A 19,158-nucleotide genomic window follows, 5' to 3' on the forward strand; every position below is an offset into this window, starting at 1 on the left:
GCACCTGCTCCAAGAAAAAATGCGATCCTCAGCATGTTTATATCCTGATGTTACCGACCTAGGTGCAACCCTAGGTACCCCTTATGTCTATATGAGCCAAGGGGTTTAGGACCCTAGACCTAGATTCATTCACATAAGATCTCGAGGTAGATCAACCTGTACTTTATATCCCATCCACAATTAATACAATACAAACAGAACGTGGTTCACTTCTTTGAGAGGGCCCTAACCATGGTAAATATTGTGTCTCTTTTCATCCTATTACCATCTAGCCAAGATCACCCCCTTCTCGAGATCTGTCAGATTTAACTCCATCACCTACCTACAACGTCCGCCTACAATGTCCGTTCGTCACATGTAGCAACCATCGTCTACAACATTGATGCCCAACCTTGCAACAATTGGTGGCGGGAATCGTTTGGTTGCCGTTGCACGACCTCTTAGCAAACACCGACGTGTCACATCACTGTTGTGCGGCCATGCCGCTCCAAATTTGCCATCACGCTGATTGCAATAAAGACACGCGTCGCAGCAGTGGACATCCATGCCATCCGGAGGCAAAGCGATGAAGAAGCGACACAGTGGTTGTGCGATGCGGCGGTGTAGGTGGAGGGGAAGGACGGGAATGGGGCAAGATACGGGAAGAAGAGACGGGGTAGAGAAAGATAGAGAGAGGCGACTCGCACGAGAGCCACATAGCCACGCGGCGAGAGAGAGAGGAGGCTGACGAAACCAGTCGATCAGTCGGGGCGATTAAAAAAAATTGAAATGAAAGGTAGATCCTTCTACCTTATATATTCAAAACAGGCAAAGACTGAAGACCAGTGGTCAATTACATGAGGCTTGTGATGTGCACCGTGGTGCAAAGGGCCACAAGCAGCCTACAGAGAAAGAAAGGAAGGCAGGGGCAAGAGGAACAACTTATGCAACACTCCAACTTATGTGCCCAAGCCAACAGAGTCCCTATCCTCCACCTTGCGCTGTGTTCTGTTGCTCCAAAGCCTGAGCATTTCAGGCGCATATGTACTGATGTAGGCAGCAGACCAGCGCTTGTTGTTGAATCATTCTGAGCGTGCCAAAGCGTGACAGCGCACGCAGGAAAGACAACGTACCATTGGTGTGGAGAGGCTAGGTGGTGAGCCGCACGCCCCATGAAATCCATCTGATCAGTAGATATGCAAGCCACGGATGACAAATTGAGCTTCGCCCAGAGCAAGTGAGCAGGCAAGCATCTGAGAATCAAGTGACAAATTGACTGGGCAAACATCAAAATGTGAGGCGAAAGAAATACCATGCAACTCATTCCTCTTATGTGAAAAGGACAATGTATTGGCATGGCATCAAGCCGAAACGAATTGATGCAATCATTTCCATCCCGGATATTTTCTATGGACAGGTGAAACTCACAAAAAGGAGTGCTTTTACATGTACAAGAAACGCACACGACACCCGACCTCTGTAACAGAAAAAACTGTACATGCTATGTACTTGCAATCCACCTGCAGTCGCTCTGAAGAGCTAACCAACTCCAAAATGTTCACGCCATCGTCAAGAAGCTGAGATCAGCGTGTTTTTCAACTTGTGCGCTACGAATGCCGCCGCCCGCTGGCAGGATTTACAGGACCAGTCGGTGGAGGAGGAGATGACGATGGTAGACGGACCAGGGCGGGTTGAGGCGAGGGCGCCGCCGTGAGGGCATAGGTGAGCCTTGAAGATGAGCTCTCAATAAGCCCTGCAACTCCGGCAGCAGAAGTTTGTGCGTTGGATGGAAGGAACAGGTCATGTTTCTGGTCTTTGTAAGCGCTCCATACCTGCGAAAGACAGAAAAAAGATCTTAATTAACTAACTAGAGTTCTTGTTTACTGCCGAGTGAGTTGCTTCATCAATGATCTACTCCTGCAATTTCATAAGCTAATATGAACTGTAGAGTTCTATAGACTCACATCAGAAGAATTAAGGATTTCTCGAACTTTAGCACAGTGAGCGCCTTCCGTTGCAAAAGCATGAAGTACCTGTTTAGATAAAACAAAACAAAAAACAAGTACATCAAATATTATCAACAAAACACAAGCCGTAGAGGCTATTCAAGTATTAAGAAATTGAATTTTCAAACGACTCAAACCTAAAATGCATAAATACCACAACGAGGCCTTGACAGGATCCAAGGATTGCACCCTCTTATATCATGCTTTAACTACTCAATAGTCAGGAGACTAATGCTCTGAAGACTTGACGACACGAAATGTAGTTCAGCCAATTCTTTGGGCAAACACTTGATTTATTTTCAGGTCAAATATTTCAGGGCAATCTTACACTCATACCACCCAGTACACAAAACAAGCAAAATGGAAGATGCACTTTGGACATCAGCTCCCTAGAGACTGTCTATGATCAAACCAATTCTCTTTTGATTGCATCTAACTGCTCAGTGCAATAGCAAGATTTAGCTAAAATGCTACCCAGAATATGATGCTTACCTCCACTGCTAGTACACGCCCAATTGAAGCCTCTGATTCATTCCACTTCATTTGGTTACAGAGTCCCTGCCTTCCACCAGCTCGCCAGTCAAGAATGCCAAGGAGCACATCAACAAGACCAACCCTATTTTGGTTCGTAGTAAATACAGAGTAAAAAAATAGTTATTGAGCTGTTTTCACTGAAAAACAGTAGCTCTACCGCTGCAGTGACTAACAAGATGAAGCAAGTAGACACTGGTAGTGGTTGGTCCTGGTTAGGATTCCTTTTCATTCAAAAAAAGTATCAATATATTGCAAATGATGGTTATTTAGACAAAAGGTGTATTCCAAAGTCTAACCAGAAGAAAAACAATACAAGTTAATATGTTTTAGTTCTGTAAAATGTCAAAAGAATGGGGTAAAGGCAGATGCTGAGATGCTGCAGAATACCTAATTTTCCAATCAGAAAAAAATAGCTATATTGAACAAGTTTTGATCAGAAAGGTTTTCAACATAAATGGAACCCACTAAATGCAAATGTTTCATAAATTACCAGGTGCATCCTTTAAAGTTGCATATTCACGCAAGTCTGCCCTCTAACAATATATAGCACCAAAGCATTGAATAGTGATTGTTGAAGGCCACTTCAAATTTACGAAATTAAATGATACTCCCCCGTAAAGAAATATAAGAGCGTAGTGATCTAAACGCTCTTATATTTCTTTACGGAGGGAGTATTTGGGAAATGGAATGTTCTATTCTATATTTAAAGACCTATAGCTAAACTGGAGCAGCTTACTTTAACCCCTGTGCAACAAGCGCGTCTCTAGCTCGATTACCAGCGCCAACAACACGCTTTAGTGTCTCTAATGCCAGTATACTTCCACCTTGCCATCCAATTGCTTTCATAAGCAGTGCAACAACCTGCAAGGTAGTTCAAGAAATAGATCATGGGCCCTTAGATGCCATTTATGAAAAGATGTGCTACGCCAATCATATTGGATTTCCTCTTCTGGCTTCTCCCCCCATAAGTTCTACAGAATTCAAACTATAAAGGCAAACATCTTGTAAATTTAAGAGATAAATAGTTATTGTTGAAGCGACGCCAGAAAAGGAATTTTCAGTCATAATTTCTTTAAACACCAAGGTTCACACTGAACTTAGTATTATCAAGCTTTGTCACCAAACGTTTTCAGATGAAGTCAAATTACATTAGTGGCCATGCTGCTGTATCAGCAAAAAAGATCAATATGCAATGTTCCCCTCAAGAGTCATAACAAACACAAATAAGTTCATTATAATTTAATACCTGAGGAGTTCCTGCACTTGTTGCCGCCATAGCTTCAGCACAAGTGGTGCTAGACGCCAGCTGATGTAGTACTCGCAAACAACTAAGGCGAACCCTCTCTTGTGGAGTCTGCACAGTGGTCTCAGGGACACCATCAGAGTTATCGTGCTCAATAGGTTCTGCTTGCACTCTACTTGTGTCCTGTCCAGATGCCATAGTCTCCCTTCTTCCCTCATAAGCCATAGCTGCAACCAGCTTTGGAACATAACCTAGGTAACCAACATGGTCTGCAAGTGCCGGATGAACACGCAACAAAGAAACAAGTGCGGCAGAAAGCAGCAAAGGAAGTTCTGGATCAACAGCATTTGCTTCATAGTGGGTAGCAGCAACTGAAGAAACATACTGATCTAGGAGCCCTTCAAGGAATCTTTTAGGGTTTCTCAGTGGAAACTTGGGATCCTTTAGGAAAAGTCTCACATATATTCCACCAACCTGAAATTTGCACAGCATGATAATACCTAAGCCAATGTTATGAAATGCAGATACCAGAATAATTCTAGAACAAGCACTATACCTGTGGTTCATCCTTCATTACATGTTGGCCAGAGGCTTGTTCCGGCACATCCCAATCAACAAGACGTCCTTTCATCTGCTCTTGGTAAAGGTCTGCCGCCATGGTAGACAGCTGCGCAGAAAGAGAAGCTGCCATTGCAGGTGTCCATACAAGTTCAGGAGTTTCTGTTGTCTGTTCAAGAGATGAAACAACAGCTTCACCAGGTCCATCTCTAATTGCAGAAACCAAACCATCGGGCAAGAATCTAGCAAGCGTGATGGCCACCCTGGGACCATGCATCGGCTGCCCAGCAAGTTTGCCCAATAAGGATGCAGCTGCAGCTCTTTGCTGCATAGGGATTTCCTCTACATGATATAAACTAAGTGAGTAATATGTTGTGCATAATTAGATCTCTAAACTAGTGGTAGTTAAACATGAAAAAACCAATGTGAACGGTAAGAAGTTAAAAATAGAACAAAGTTTCATAAACACATATAGGAAACTTAAAGGTGGTGGATCAGTGCAAGATACTGGTGAGAAGTTCACACTACATTTAAAAAAAATCAATTAATTAAACATACTATTGCTCATCAAATAACATCTGGTGCCAACAAAACAGCAAGAGCATGAAGAATGTGAAACGTGTAAACTACACATTAGTTTCTGAAATAGCAACAACACCATAGCCTCATATAAATATCTAAATGTAGCAAAAAATGCCAAAATAGAGATTGTCACCTTGAAGGGGTAACATAAGTTCGAGAATGTACACTACACCACCATGCTTGGCAGCAGCCCAGGCCAACTCTGGCGTGCTGGCCAAAGAATAGAGGACAGCAAGCGCCCCATCCCTACAAGAAGGATTGCAGTGTAGTATCTGAAATAGCAAAATGAGACTCGTCCTTTCTGCGACCATGGCCTCCAAACAAGGAGCATGCTTTGTCAAGAGAGAAAGAACACTTAAACAAATTTGTGGGATATTGCTTTCAGGAGGAACAGGCAGCGCAAGGCATTCAAATAGAGGTGTCAATCGTTCCTTGGAAGCAAAAACAGCAGCCAAGCCTGGATTACTTGTCAGAAGATTCTGTAGCAAAAAGAATGAAAAAAAAAGTCAGAAAATGAGCAGCATACACAGAAAACTTGAGAAACCTGTTCCAAAAGAGTACCTGAAGCGATGTTAACCCACTTCTGAGGTTTGTAATAACTTCACAATCTCCACCAGTTTCATATTTACTGCCTTTTTCAAATGAATTATCCTCTTTTCCTTCATTAGTTGAATCACTGGCTCCACCATTTTCAGTAGATGTATCGATAACCGAATCATGTTCGTGCGTCATATTTTCCTCCGAATTTATGGAACTCCACTTTTGCACTAGACCTGCTATAAACTTAAGAAGAGCAATGCAAAATCCTTCCTGATCACTTATTTCATAATCTGGTTGATTGTTGTAAACTCTCAAGTAAACATCACCAACATTCAATTCTTTTGACAAAGCTTCATAGTTGAAAGACTGTGATTCTGTCAAATCATACGAACCATCAGGACCTTGGCTAGTTCGCTGCTGATCTACAAACTTGAGGAGCTCTCCTCTGGTTGAAGAATTCCATATGATCTACAAACAAGAAAAAATTCTTAAGCTATAAAAATCAAGTCCACACATACAACTAAACAGTAGTAGATTGTCGTGTAATAATCTCTCAAACGTGTTCATGAAAAGCAGCTTGCAATTGCTCACTTAAAGCAATGTGTAAACTAGTGAAGCCATCATCAGATATATATAGAACCAAACTGTAGTAGATTTTTCGAAAGTTACTCCTTCCATTTGTAACTAGATTACCTTTCATACAGTCTCCAAGATGCAATTTTGGCCACTACTTTCCATACGAATATTTTAGTACAAACTACCAAATTGTCATATTATGGAAATAATTTTCATGACATTTATAACAATATTGTTTTTACTTAACTAATCTAAAAAATATTACAAGTTAAATGTAGAGAAGTTTAACAGCATACACTCAAGGAAGTCGTCCATTTGCGAACTGACATAGTACATAAGTAGTGAAATACTCCCTCCGTTCACAAATATTAAATATTCTAACTTTTTTCTGAATCGGATATGTATATACACGTTTTAGTGGGTTTGGTCACTCATTTCAGTCCGTATGTAGTCCATGTTGAAATATCTAATGCATCTTACATTTTTGAACGGAGGAAGTAGTTTATAATTGCTCCCTATGAAGCAATTGCGTGGTTGATTAAATAAACAACAACATCACTACTCAGAGTGTGCGTCTGTTTATACCCGTAGAGAACATCACTTCCATAGCTAATTAATATCAAGTCGGGACTAGAGACTAAGTAAGACTATGAAACTGCTCTTGCTACATCTTTGAAGCTAGAGCCACTGTCATGGAATTCACTAAGTCCAGTGAGGTGTACCCACATGTGCATGGATTATGTGCCAGTAATAATAATAGTAAAGTAGTAAGCTTAGCAAATTGCCTAATATACAATTGAACAGAGAACCTATTACCTCTGGTGACTCCAAGTTTGAATTCAGATTTGATAATAGATCTTTGGGTGGCCGGTTTCTCAGCATGTCAGCAAGCTTGGGAGTAAGAAGTGCTCTTAATGTATTGAAAGCAGGAAGGTTAGATGGGCTTGATGTTCCGTCACCACCAAGACCACAAAGCTTTGACAAAGCCTGAGCTGCATGTACTGCATGAAGATTTTTGGCAATCTGCACCCTTGCCCCAACACCATGTGATTCATTTGTCTCATTCTCTTCTGCTGTCGAATCGTATTGAAACAGTAAGGGCAAGACAAACCTGCAAAAACATTTGAATATGTCACTGCTATGGCTTCACATTACCTACTTTTTTGCTAATGTATATGTCAATTTGATTCAGTCAAGTATGATATGTACAGAATTCGTTCAGTACTAACTCCATGTTACTATAGCTTCTTTTCTTTTAGAGAGAGGAGGGAATCATCATATTATAATAGCAATAGCAAAAAGATGGCAGGACAGTACCATAAAAAGCCAGCGGCAAGCAGAGCATTTTGCAGTTCAGATGAAACTGAAACATTAGCAGCTGTCTGCAGAGCAGCATCCACAGCCGATGGAACAAATTCAAGTTCTGTACAGTGCACAATATCCTCAACAAGGCCAGCAAACTTAAGAATCTCAACTCTTCCTGACTCAAACAAGCTGAGCGCTGAAAATGTGTGCATTATATTGGTGACTATTTTTGCCGCTGGTTCGTGTGCCGGAGTTGTGGGCTGAACGATGCACATGCAACGTGAAAGCAGTGTTGCCAACAACGGGATACCGCTGTCTCGTATAAGCTCTTCTCCATTTAGTGAAGATGATGAACATCTGGCAGCAGATGAGAAGAACATGAGAGGCAATGAAAATAAACAGTTTCTGAAAAAATATATAAACATAGCTAAACTAAGTTTCTTTTAGCTTACGTCAGCCAAATCAGCTCTGAAGCGGCTATCAAAAGAGGGGCTCTATCAGATGAAAGGAAATTGCTATCATCCTTGTCTACAGTAACTGCATTTAGCAACATAGGATAGCCAGCATATTTGAATGGTTCCAAGACATGTCCATATCTCTTGTACAAGATACACTGTGCCTTAAGTAAGAGTATCAGCCTCCAGAGCTGTGGTCCCTGCAATCCTTGCATACTTGCCTGCATACATAGATATTGCATTCACAGTAAATATCTTTAAAAGGACTCAATGTCAATAGTCAAACACTGTGGGAATAATCTTAACAGTACTCAATGTTTATTCACATGTTCCCTTTTGCCTTACTCCAATTTGTAGGGCGAATGTTACAAGGTGGAAAATGATTTGTGAAGTGCACAGAAGAAATCTGCTCATACAGTTACCCCAATAAAAGAAAAGGACGGACCAAATAAGAATAAGAAACAAAAAGAGAAGGCAAAACATGGAGAACAGCTTAATCAAATTCAACAAGCAAATGCTTTTCCATACACAATTATAATTTAGATTTAGAGATCTTCCGCAGGAGAAAACTTAAAGCTAAGAAAAAAAGAAACACCTACTTCCTTAGAAAGGATAACCTGAGATTTACTACACTCGTTTTATGTTGCTAGCAATCCTCCTCGAAAAATTACTCTATACTAAAAATGATCCAGTTATAACTCCATATAACTAACCCGTCTATCATTTTATTTATGGTGCCTCCAATTTAATTAATTAATTTAACTATAAGAAATCAAGCATACCAAAGGTGGCATGGTGTCAACAGTCATAGAAACAATGGAATACCTGCAATCGCTCGTAAGCCTTTTGCACAGCAACAAACTTTTCTCTTCCCTCAGGGTTCTTGTCTGGATGGTATTTTATTGCCAGCTTCCGGTATTGGCGCTTAAGCTTCTCTTCGTCGATGTTTTCAATATTTTTTGCCAAACTGGCCAGATTTAACTCGGATGACTTTTTGCTACTACCCTTCTCGCCAATTACAAGATCATCAAGAGTAATCTCCAGTATCTTGCAGGCTTCTTCTTCAGACAAATCCATTGGACGGCGAGTTAACTCTTCACGCCACATTGCCAGTAGTGACTGCAAAAACTCTACGTGTTCAACGATGGGCCAGTTAGGAAACCTGATTTCATCACATAGGTTCCGAAGGTAGTAACGATGGCACCACATCTCATCTTTCAGATTCGGGTAGGTCACAGGTGGCATAGGAGCATAATCATACAATGAATGGCAATGTTGAGCCAATTTCTGAGAAAAATCACCGAGATGCTGCAGGACCTAAGAAAACAAGTAGAACGCAAAAAAGTATTTGAAAGATTAAAATCCAGAAATTTCAAAGCAAATGTCTTAAAAAATAGCAATGAAGGCTACACAGGCAAAATACCTGACGAATAAGATGTTCTGCCCTCATTTTGTGGGTCCATATAATCTCTGGTGTGTCAGAATCAGACACCATTGCGGCAGCAAAAGCAGAAGGACCACTACGTTCTAAGACATACAGCAGTGATTCTGGGAGCAGTCCACCTAGTACACTGCGCTTTGCCAAAGGCAATGATGAAGATACTGCAGCCTCTTCACCGCCATGAAAGGCTTGATGAGTATGCGTGGCCGAAAAAAGTTGTGCGATTGATAGAAGGTTTGAACCAGGGTATGCCAATGCAAAGTAAAAGGCACCAGTACTATATAATCGAATCATAGCTTTGGGGTTTCTTGTGACAATAGCCTTAAGCAAAGAGGCAGATACTTCAACAATGCTTGGTTCCCCAGTAAGCATGGCCTATATATAATTTCAAAATGTTTTGTTTCATCAGTGTTTGATTGATAAAATGATTCCAGAAGTAATGAAAAATAAGTCAACAGAATAACTGAAGAGTTAAACCAATTTATCACAATATAAGCATGAGGTTTACTGGTACAACAACAGCTTATCATAAAAACAAAGGCTAGATCAGTAACGGTGATAACTACGCTAACAGGTTAACTAGGGATTTATAGTCTGCTGGCACGTTCTGGGATTGTTACTTCATCTGCACACTTTGCTGTTTAGATTATGTTTATCAAACATGTTCCTATCTGTATCCTAGTTGCGGATTAAGGAGTATGTTAGTGGTATTTTATGGGAATAAATTCCCATATCATGCACCTGTATGATCAATAGTATAAACAGGATAGCTACATAGTATCCACTGATGATAGAAAACAAAGCAAACTTGAGGCTAAAAAACACCTGAGCAACATGAGGAAGGCATCTTGGACTTGACAATATACGTTTCACCCTAGGAGTTGGGGTCACTATCTCTCCCGCATCATCAAGATCAGAATGTGCAGATGCCATACTATGCAATATAGACAAGGCAGCATCCGCAATCTGCGTACAGAAATACATTTTCATGAATCAACGACAGTACAGAAAAATTGCATGTGGGCCGCGTGAGTGCACATGATCATAAAGCTGCAGACTGAATACCTGAGTAGAAGTCAGAACAGGTGTTCTAACAGAAAGTGCCCAACGCAGCTCTCGAATGTCACGTAATCTTTTCCAGTCAGACATACTGGAGGCCCAACATTTTGTTGTCCAATCAATTGACTTCTTTGACCACAGCCTTCTAATAGCATCCTTTTCAAGTGGACCAACTTTTGTACCATCGTTGTCAATATACATCCACTCTTTTGAAGGCTCCATAAATGCGGTTGATGCAATGAGATTAGACTGTAGAGGAATAGCTGTCCGCTCAGATGCTTCATGAGCAACAGTTAACAAATCAACAGCCAAAACACAGCCTCCAACAAGAACACACGCTTCAACATTTGAAAGGTCATTCATGAAGGCCTACAAAAAGAGGGGAAACCAAAGTGAAATTTATCAGCATGGAAAAGACGCGCCACATCAGCAAATAACCTATTGATAATTGATCTTGATAAGATTGTATAAAATTATTGCCCACATTCGCTGTTCTACGGGTATCTAAAGGTATTATGGATGATACTGATGTGGCCAGGAAAACTCCATGTGAATAAAGCTCATTGATGTTTTCATATCTAGTGCATCTTATGTAATCTTACCAGATGATAAGATGGGAAAGAAAAACAAGGGGGGGTCATGGTGTAGCACAACAAACCTTTAACAGAAGTAGCAATCGGTGTCTTAAAGCCCTATCATCTGTTCTGTCTAAGAGAACTGTAATATGTGCTGTGCCATCAAAAGGCCCAATAACTTTGTAATGTTGCTCATAAACTATAGCCATTGCCCTTGAACAAAGCTCTCTTACTGAGGAACCTCCACCCCCACCAAACCCATCCAACCTTCCCATGTCACACCAATCATCAGATGAACCCAGTTCATCAGGAACTGCACCATCCACAGTTAGACCAACATCCGCATCACACAAGAAACGATGGTACAGAGCTCTAAAAAAAGCAACAGGGTCACGTAGTGGAAAATCCTGTGCTCGGTAATTACTTCCACTTTCAAGCAGCAACCGTAAGTAATATTGCCCAACACAGACTTCTTTAGACAAGCTAGGGTAGCTGACAAAAAATTCAGCATAGTTCCATGAAATTCGCGGTAAGGTGTCACAACCACCATCATCCTCACTTACCGAACTTCCAGGGTCAATATCATCGGTTCTTTCTTTCTCAACATCAAGGTTATGAACTTCAGTTTGCAATGCTTCCCTTAATTCTTGCCTTGTGCGTTCATTCCATATCAAATCTGCTCTATTGTGATCTAGACCAAATGCTCTCCAAAATCCAAACCAATTACATAGTAGCCTGCCAGATCCCACAGGAGTGTTTTCCACCACAATCTGTGCAGGTACTGAGAAATCTGAATGTGAGGACTCAATAAGGTCACCATTAGCAGTGGGGTCCACTGAATAAGTGTGTGAATCCAGCTGTGGTGTTCCAAGTTGATGATTTTCAGAAACAGACTGAGGTACAGCACCATGTGGAACTGCATGAGAAGGGTCAATACTCGTAGCAGGAGAAGGGGTGTGGGCGGTTGAGTACTGGCCGACATGCCTCTGATTGACATCTGCTCCTCCATAAGGACCCACACTGGTGTGCCTGAAGAAATCTCCATCATCAACACTATTGGGGGGCATTCCTTGTTCTGGTGTTTCCATGTTCTTACCACCAAGAGCCCTCCTCTGCTGAAGTATCCGCTTCTGCCTTCTGCTTAGCGGTACTTCGTCATACTGGTTCTGAGAATCTTCATCTGACCTCGTATGAAGATAAGCAACAAGTCCAGGAGGAAGTATTCTGGACAGCAGATCCAGCGCAGGTTGATAAGAATCAGCCCACAGAGCAACAAGCTGCCGACTAACATCACGCCGCTCGCCGGCAGGGAAGAAGAAAGCATTTAACAAATGCCTCAGAAGCGCACCATCCTTCAAGGCAGCATCACGCATAGACTCTGCTGCTATTGCATCTTCCTCAGCAATTGTACGCATAATAACTGAAATGGTCTCTCTTACACTTTCAGCAGGGTGCGCAAATAAGGCAAACAACCGACGGCGCAAACCAGCAACTTGGCGTAGTAACTCAACAAATGTAGCATGTTGGGTTGTTTCACCATGGGGATCACAAAGCATAGCTTCAAGGATTTCCACAACAGACAGAGAAAGTAATGGTGAAACTGATAATGGCTTTAATCTGCTAACAAGGACTGGAACATAGATCGGTTGTGCAAACAGTACAGACTTTGCATGCATGTAGGTAGCATGGGATTCTCCCCTCGTATCCATCAACATCGATGTATCACCAGGACCACCACCAATTAGCATAGCCACAAGCCCAGCAGCCTCAGCTGCCACTCCCTCTGAGCCATTCCTAAGCAAACCCATTATTCTCCCAACAGCAACAGGAAATGCCATCACATGTGATGACACACTTCTTGATGTAAGTAGCCTCCGTAAGCATGCAACGAACCCCATTATTGTCGCTGCTGCTTTTGGTGATGGAGGCGGAAGAGGTGGAGCATCAGCAGGAAGATTTTGCGGGGTGGCTGGAAGAAGACTAATTAAAGCCATTAGGACCACCTCAGGCACTTCAATATTGATGGGCACTCCGGTATATGGTATACATGCATTAAACTCCCTTATTCTACGCCATAATCTGATTTTTGCTCCCGGAACAGTGTCAGATGAAGCTACAGCCTCTTTCGCGACCACAGCTAAATGTTTTACGTACATGTTAGCAGCTTCCATATCAACAGTAGCATTATGAGGTATCTGAAGATGGGCAACCCCACAAGGTGGATCTATACGATGACCAGGCATAGTCAACCTTGGCAGCACTGGAATTGCACATTGCCTCTGCAAGCAACAAGGAGATTAAAATAAAGAGAATGCTTGGCCGCAGAGATCAAGGTGAGCATAGTAGACAAACACATGCAAGACGAACATCAACTGATAAGAAAGGAAGGCTGAATTGTACTATGCATTCTAAGCATGTGGTAGTGATCTATGCTAGAGGAGTATAACTGTAGAAGAAACTCATGTCATGGGCACGAGAAAAAGATAAATCAATTTAGTACAGAACAGAGCTACATGACAGTTGAATTGCTTTAATGTTGACCAAGTAGTTATGCAGTCATCGGAGTGATTTCTTTCATGTAACACCACCACATTAGGTGATCAGTAACTATACACGACATGTGAACTTAGTAACTTACACTGTGCTAGTGAGATTAAGTGTATATGTAATGGGGCCAGGTGTGGTACATATCCATGTGTTTTGTTTCACTGCACTTCTAGTGCCTAGAAAGCACTTTGGTGTTTGCACTCAGTAATTGCTAAGCTGTATATTGTGAATATGTAACACGTACACACGAAGAAACTGTACTCTTCAATGTCTTCATACAGCTAATCAGGCACGACTAGAGATAATGACTTGGAAAAAAAAAGGGCAGCCCAGTGCATGTAGCTCCCGCTTGCGCAGGGTCCGGGGAAGGGTCCTACCACTTTGGGTCTTTTGTACGCAGCCTTTCCCTGCATTTCTGCAAGAGGCTGTTCCCAGGACTTGAACCTGTGACCACATGGTCACAAGGCAACAGCTTTAGCACTGCACCAAGGCTCCCCTTCAGATAGTGACTTGGAACCGCAAACTAAATTCTAACCAGGATGTATGTCTTTATTTTCATTAAGTATTGACTTAGATGAGCTAAAAGTACAAGTCACTTCAAGCTTGCTAAGAAGGACCGTAAATCTGAGTATTGGAATATATCAGGGTAGAACTAGTACAATTTTCCACCTCCACGAAACATTATATCAACTCTGTTAACTTCAAGTGGTGCAAAGTCGAGAAAGATCAAAGAAGTGATACCTGGGTTTGTAAAACATCAACAACTGTTGCAATTAAATTATCACGGGACGTACTTGCATATACCTGAGTGAGAAACAGAAGACAATTAGAAGGCGTTCCTGGCATTGGGCTTAGAGACTATTATATTATATTGCATACTACTTACATGAATCGGGCAACCATCATTGAATTCGAATGCAAACATCTGCGGCTCTTCTGCAAATCGCACAAGGGCACTTACTGCTGATAGAGGCCGGACGATAGTAGCCTGGAAAGATAAGATACAGTGCAACCAAGTAAGAAACCTACCATACCAAAGTCATAGCAGAAAGAAGGAACAAGCAATCTAACAGAAACATATCCACAATTGGTGTAAGTGCCCTTAGACCTTGTACTCAAGACTACCATTTATTGAAAGCTGATTTGCGAATGGCAGCATACTTGCAGCATGTGCATATGCTATCAAAAGTTTCAGTGTGAATAATTTATACAAAAATAAAAAATAAAAAATGGCTACCTCATAATTCTCAGGGCGCCTTTCCACAAGTGATGTGTTTGTAAGAACGAGCTGCCGAGAAACAGAATCACCCTGTTCTCCAAGTCCTCCCCGTGGTCCAACACCCAAACTCAAGCTCTCAATACAGGCAGTGCCATGTGCAGCAGGACGTAATCTTATTACTGACCATTCTCCATGCCGAGTTTCAGCAGCTCCAACTGCCTCATTAGCTAAAATGAAAATCAAGTGAGATGATAGCCACAGGGAACACAGAGAACATCAGTTCAAGTTTTACTCCTTTGTTGCATGAGGCAGATGTAGATTTGATGACATTGTAGATAAACTTGAAACTAATACATGAGATAGATGTGAATTTTATGTACCAATCTGAAACTTGGTGCTATTTCGCTGAGTCTGTTTGTTTTATATTGATATTGAAGCTGTATACTGAAAAAATGTATTGAAAACTGTATATATGCATTAATATGTGCAGCCTCATCATCATAAACAATAAAAGGGCAGCCCGGTGCATGTAGCTCCCGCTTGCGCAGGGTCCGGGGAAGGGTCCGACCACTTTGGGTCTATTGTACACAGCCTTTCCCTACATTTCTGTAAGAGGCGGTTTCCAGGACTTGAACCCGTGACCTCATGGTTGTTACAGTATATGTGGATTGCACTGGCCCTTTCCATCAGTTCGGACTTTTGGTTGCGTTGGCTAATGCATGAAGCTTAACATGGTATCGGAGCTAAGGTCTTGAGTTCAAGTCCTGACTTTCGCAATTTATTAAAAATTGCTTATGGCCCCCCTTTGTGTCCACGTAGAGGCCTCTTGAGTCATGTGAGTTTTGCGCGCCATCGCTCTCTTTCGGTTGCACGTGTTGACTTGTCTTCCCCGTCACACGTGAGAGGGAGTGTTACAGCATATGTGGATTGCACTAGCCCTTTCCATCAGTTCGGACTTTTGGTTGCGTTGGCTAGTGCGTGAAGCTTAAAAATGGTCACAAGGCAGCAGCTTTACCACTGCGCCAAAGGCTCCCCTTCCCTCATCATCATAAACAATAGTCACCTAAAAATCTACTCAATATCCCCAACAAAACGGCAGCACAAGTAAAATTCATCATCACCAGATATACAATATTCACCTCTCCTTGCTATGAAGTCAGCAGCTGTCATTGACTGTGAATTGTCAACGGAGAGTGATAATCCAATTGCTGACTTGGCAGTTTTTGTCTGAAAGATAACTGGCATTAGAATGCTACATCAACTTGTAACAGGCAATGAAACAACTAACAAAGAAGAATACAAAAAAGCATACCAAAGATGATATAATCAGAGTGTTTGTACTGCCTGATGCAGCCATAAATGCTTTCGACTTCCTTCCATAAAGGGGGCATAGCACAAATCCTCCGCCTTCAGCGCTCCTCCTCCCATAATTATCCCCCAAGAGCAAGATAGCAGGAGAATCCATATCTCTAAAGTCCAAGCACCAGCGTAGATTACCAGAGTGTACTTCAAGGAGCTCAATTCCCAACGAAGTGACCTTAATTTTCTACATAATGTTTTTCAATGCCAGTAACCAAGATATCATCAGATGTTAAACAGCTGATGATTTAAAACAGTAGATTCATCTCAAACAGCATGGTGTAAGTAAATTACAGTAGAGGTACTCTACAATCAGCTGCCCGTCTAACTATTCATCAACCCAGTGCAGTAATGTTCATTTATTATTAACTACTTAAATGCTTGGTACTAGCATTGCGGTCTTGCGGCACAATTTGAAAACTGAGTGACTTAGTTTTCAGCCATTTATTGTAGCACGGTTTGAAAATTGGTGTTCATTTGTTAATTTTGTCCATAAATAGAGAGATTAAAACCAATTGCGTGAAAAAATACTACTACCTCTGTACCAAAATATAAGACGTTTTTGTAGGCTAAACTAGCCTACAAAAATGTCTTATATCTTGATACGGAGGGAGAATTATACAAGTATGCTACACTATTTTTAATTCCCCTTCAATTAGTAGCTTTGTAAACTAAGTTCGGCACCAAAAAGATGGAATTATGGCACGATCCGAAGATCATTTATTTTTTACATCCCTTCAATTTGTAGCTTTGTAAACTAAGCCCCATGCCAAAAAAAATGACCACATGACAATATGAGAATCAGCAAGGATTTTGCCGCCGGGATTAGCAACAGCTAGCTAACTATTTGACTTCAGTACAGGCATATAAGATCACCCTCTTCTCAATTCCACCTCATTTGGCTAATTGGACAATTCTTTGGCTAGTTATAACTGATGCAGCCCTTTAAATATGAAGTTCCAGAAATGCAGTTATCAGTACCATATACCCCAAAACTAAGTTGGATTGGGCATGAAAGCATCGACTGATGACCGTGGAGATGTTATATTCCAACCTTGTATTATTCAGAATAGTAGCACGGCTGGATAGTGCTCGGGCGAGAAGATAAGAAAGGCGCGATGGGGCAAGGGCGGAGAACTTACAAAGGGTGCCCACTCTTGGGTGCGGCGGCGGAGGTGGAGGACGGGGAACTCCACGACCGGGTGCACGGGGCGCAGGCGGTGGAGCTCGGTGAGGATCCCGGCGCGGAGCGGCGAGGAGAAGCGCATGGCCTTGAACTTGCCCTTGCCGTCAGAGCGGACGCTGAGCGAGAATTCGGCGGCGGCGTTGGGGTCGGGCGCCGCGCGGTCGAAGTCTGCGGCGAAGTCGTAGGAGTTGGTGACGGCGAGCGTGGTCGGGTCGAGCGTGACGACGCCCGAGGCGGCGATGCAGAGGATCCGGCGGTACCTCCCCCGCCACGAGTGCTTGACGACGAAGTACCTGGCGAGGTACTCGGGCTCCTCGGTGACGGCGGAGGAGGAGGCGTCGGCCCCGGCGTTGGCCGACGGGGCCGAGGCGGTGTGGCGGCTGGCGAAGTCCATGTTCTCTAGGAGGCTTCGGCGGCGGGCATTAGGGTTCCGCCAGGGGAGCGGGAGCTGGAAGAAGGGGGAGCGCGGTGCCGCCGGAGAGTGGCGGGAGTGATTCGCCCCCAGCGCGGCCGATCTGGGCGACGAGATCCCCCCACCCGGCGATCCTGTCCAGGGTGGCCCGCGGGTACGCCGATCGCCGGAGACCGGTAGGGTGGTCGGAGATTGAGAATTTCGCTGTCTTCTCGTCGGCGTCCGATCGATTTCGTTGATTTGATTTTGGCTTTTGTGTATTAGTTTTGTGCTTTTGTTGAGCGAAGCTGTACCACCTTCCGATCTCCGTTTTTCCACGGCTGTGGTGAAATCGTCGTGGTATCGTATCGTGGCAGGGAAGTGGAGCTGGCTCGACTCAGCCCCGCGAGGACAGGTTCACTCCATCATCGTCAACTTGTCATAAAATCAAATCAAATTATTTTTCTTCTCTTCTTAGAAACAATCAATTTCTATGAAATCACTCCCGCCCCTAGTAGTAGATAGAGTAGAAAATAAAAGGAATTCATCAGTTGTGAAAGTTCATCATGACATACAAATTGATGGTTCCAAATGCATGGTATTATAAGTTTTAATGTAGATGACTCATCAAAGAAAATCCACCTGAGGTTGTTTTGAAAATATACCTGGAGGCAATAATAATTGTATTGTTTATTTTTGAGTTTATAATTAAGTGTTTATATTCCATGTTATGACTGTTATGGTTCTTGAATATGTAATTCAGAGGAAAATTGATAAGCACGTGTAGAGTCATATGATTTGAATGGAACTAATCCGGACTAACGTTGTTTTCAGCAGAACTACCGTGCCGTTGTTTTTTGTGCAGAAATAAAATTTCTTATAATTGACTGAAATTTCTTATAATTGATCATTATTTTCTGATCTGCATAGATGATTTGAGCAGATATGAGTATATCTACTTGATGAAACATAAGTCTGAAACATTTGAAAAGTTCAAAGAATTTCAGAGTGAAGTGAAAAATCATCGTAACAAGAAAATAAAGTTTCTACGATCTGATCGTAGAGAAGAGTATTTGAGTTACGAGTTTGGCTTTCAGTTAAAAACAATGTGAAATAGTTTCACTACTCACGCCACCTGGAACACCACAGCATAATGGTGTGTCCGAATGTCATAACCGTACTTTATTAGATATGATGCGATCTATGATGTCTCTTACCGATCTACCACTATCGTTTTGGGGTTATGCATTAGAGACAGATGCATTCACGTTAAATAGGGCACCATCTAAGTCCGTTGAGACGACACAATCTGAATTGTGGTTTGGCAAGAAACCAAAGTTGTCGTTTCTTAAAGTTTGGGGTTGTGATATGAAAAGGTTTTATCCTAATAAGCTCAAACCCAAATCGGAGAAATATGTCTTCATAGGATACCCAAAGGAGACTGTTGGGTACACCTTCTATCACAAATCCGAAGGCAAGACTTTTGTTGCTAAATTCGGAGTTTTTCTAGAGAAGGAGTTTCTCTCGAAAGAAGTGAGTGGGAGGAAAGTAGAACTTGATGAGGTAACTGTACCTGCTCCCTTATTGGAAAGTAGTTCATCAC

The 19,158-nt window shown here is 42.3% G+C and overlaps 1 protein-coding gene across 1 annotated transcript; it reads right to left on the bottom strand.

Moving 5' to 3' along the window:
- Positions 1-1,274: 1,274 nt before the first annotated feature.
- Positions 1,275-17,919, bottom strand: LOC125513308 (dnaJ homolog subfamily C GRV2). Its single transcript, XM_048678390.1, has 22 exons — positions 17,121-17,919; positions 15,932-16,165; positions 15,759-15,846; positions 14,638-14,846; positions 14,287-14,388; positions 14,142-14,204; positions 10,937-13,132; positions 10,285-10,647; positions 10,045-10,185; positions 9,202-9,594; positions 8,604-9,095; positions 7,776-7,999; positions 7,336-7,680; positions 6,835-7,129; positions 5,464-5,910; positions 5,036-5,381; positions 4,319-4,662; positions 3,766-4,236; positions 3,256-3,380; positions 2,478-2,601; positions 1,944-2,012; positions 1,275-1,811 (listed from the first exon to the last, which is right to left on the bottom strand). The coding sequence occupies exons 1-22, from the start codon at positions 17,556-17,558 to the stop codon at positions 1,587-1,589; spliced, it is 7,734 nt and encodes a 2,577-aa protein (XP_048534347.1). The 5' UTR covers positions 17,559-17,919; the 3' UTR covers positions 1,275-1,586.
- Positions 17,920-19,158: the final 1,239 nt, after the last annotated feature.

The sequence above is a fragment of the Triticum urartu genome, chromosome 1, assembly GCF_003073215.2.
Source record: "Triticum urartu cultivar G1812 chromosome 1, Tu2.1, whole genome shotgun sequence".
Classification (NCBI taxonomy): domain Eukaryota; kingdom Viridiplantae; phylum Streptophyta; class Magnoliopsida; order Poales; family Poaceae; genus Triticum; species Triticum urartu.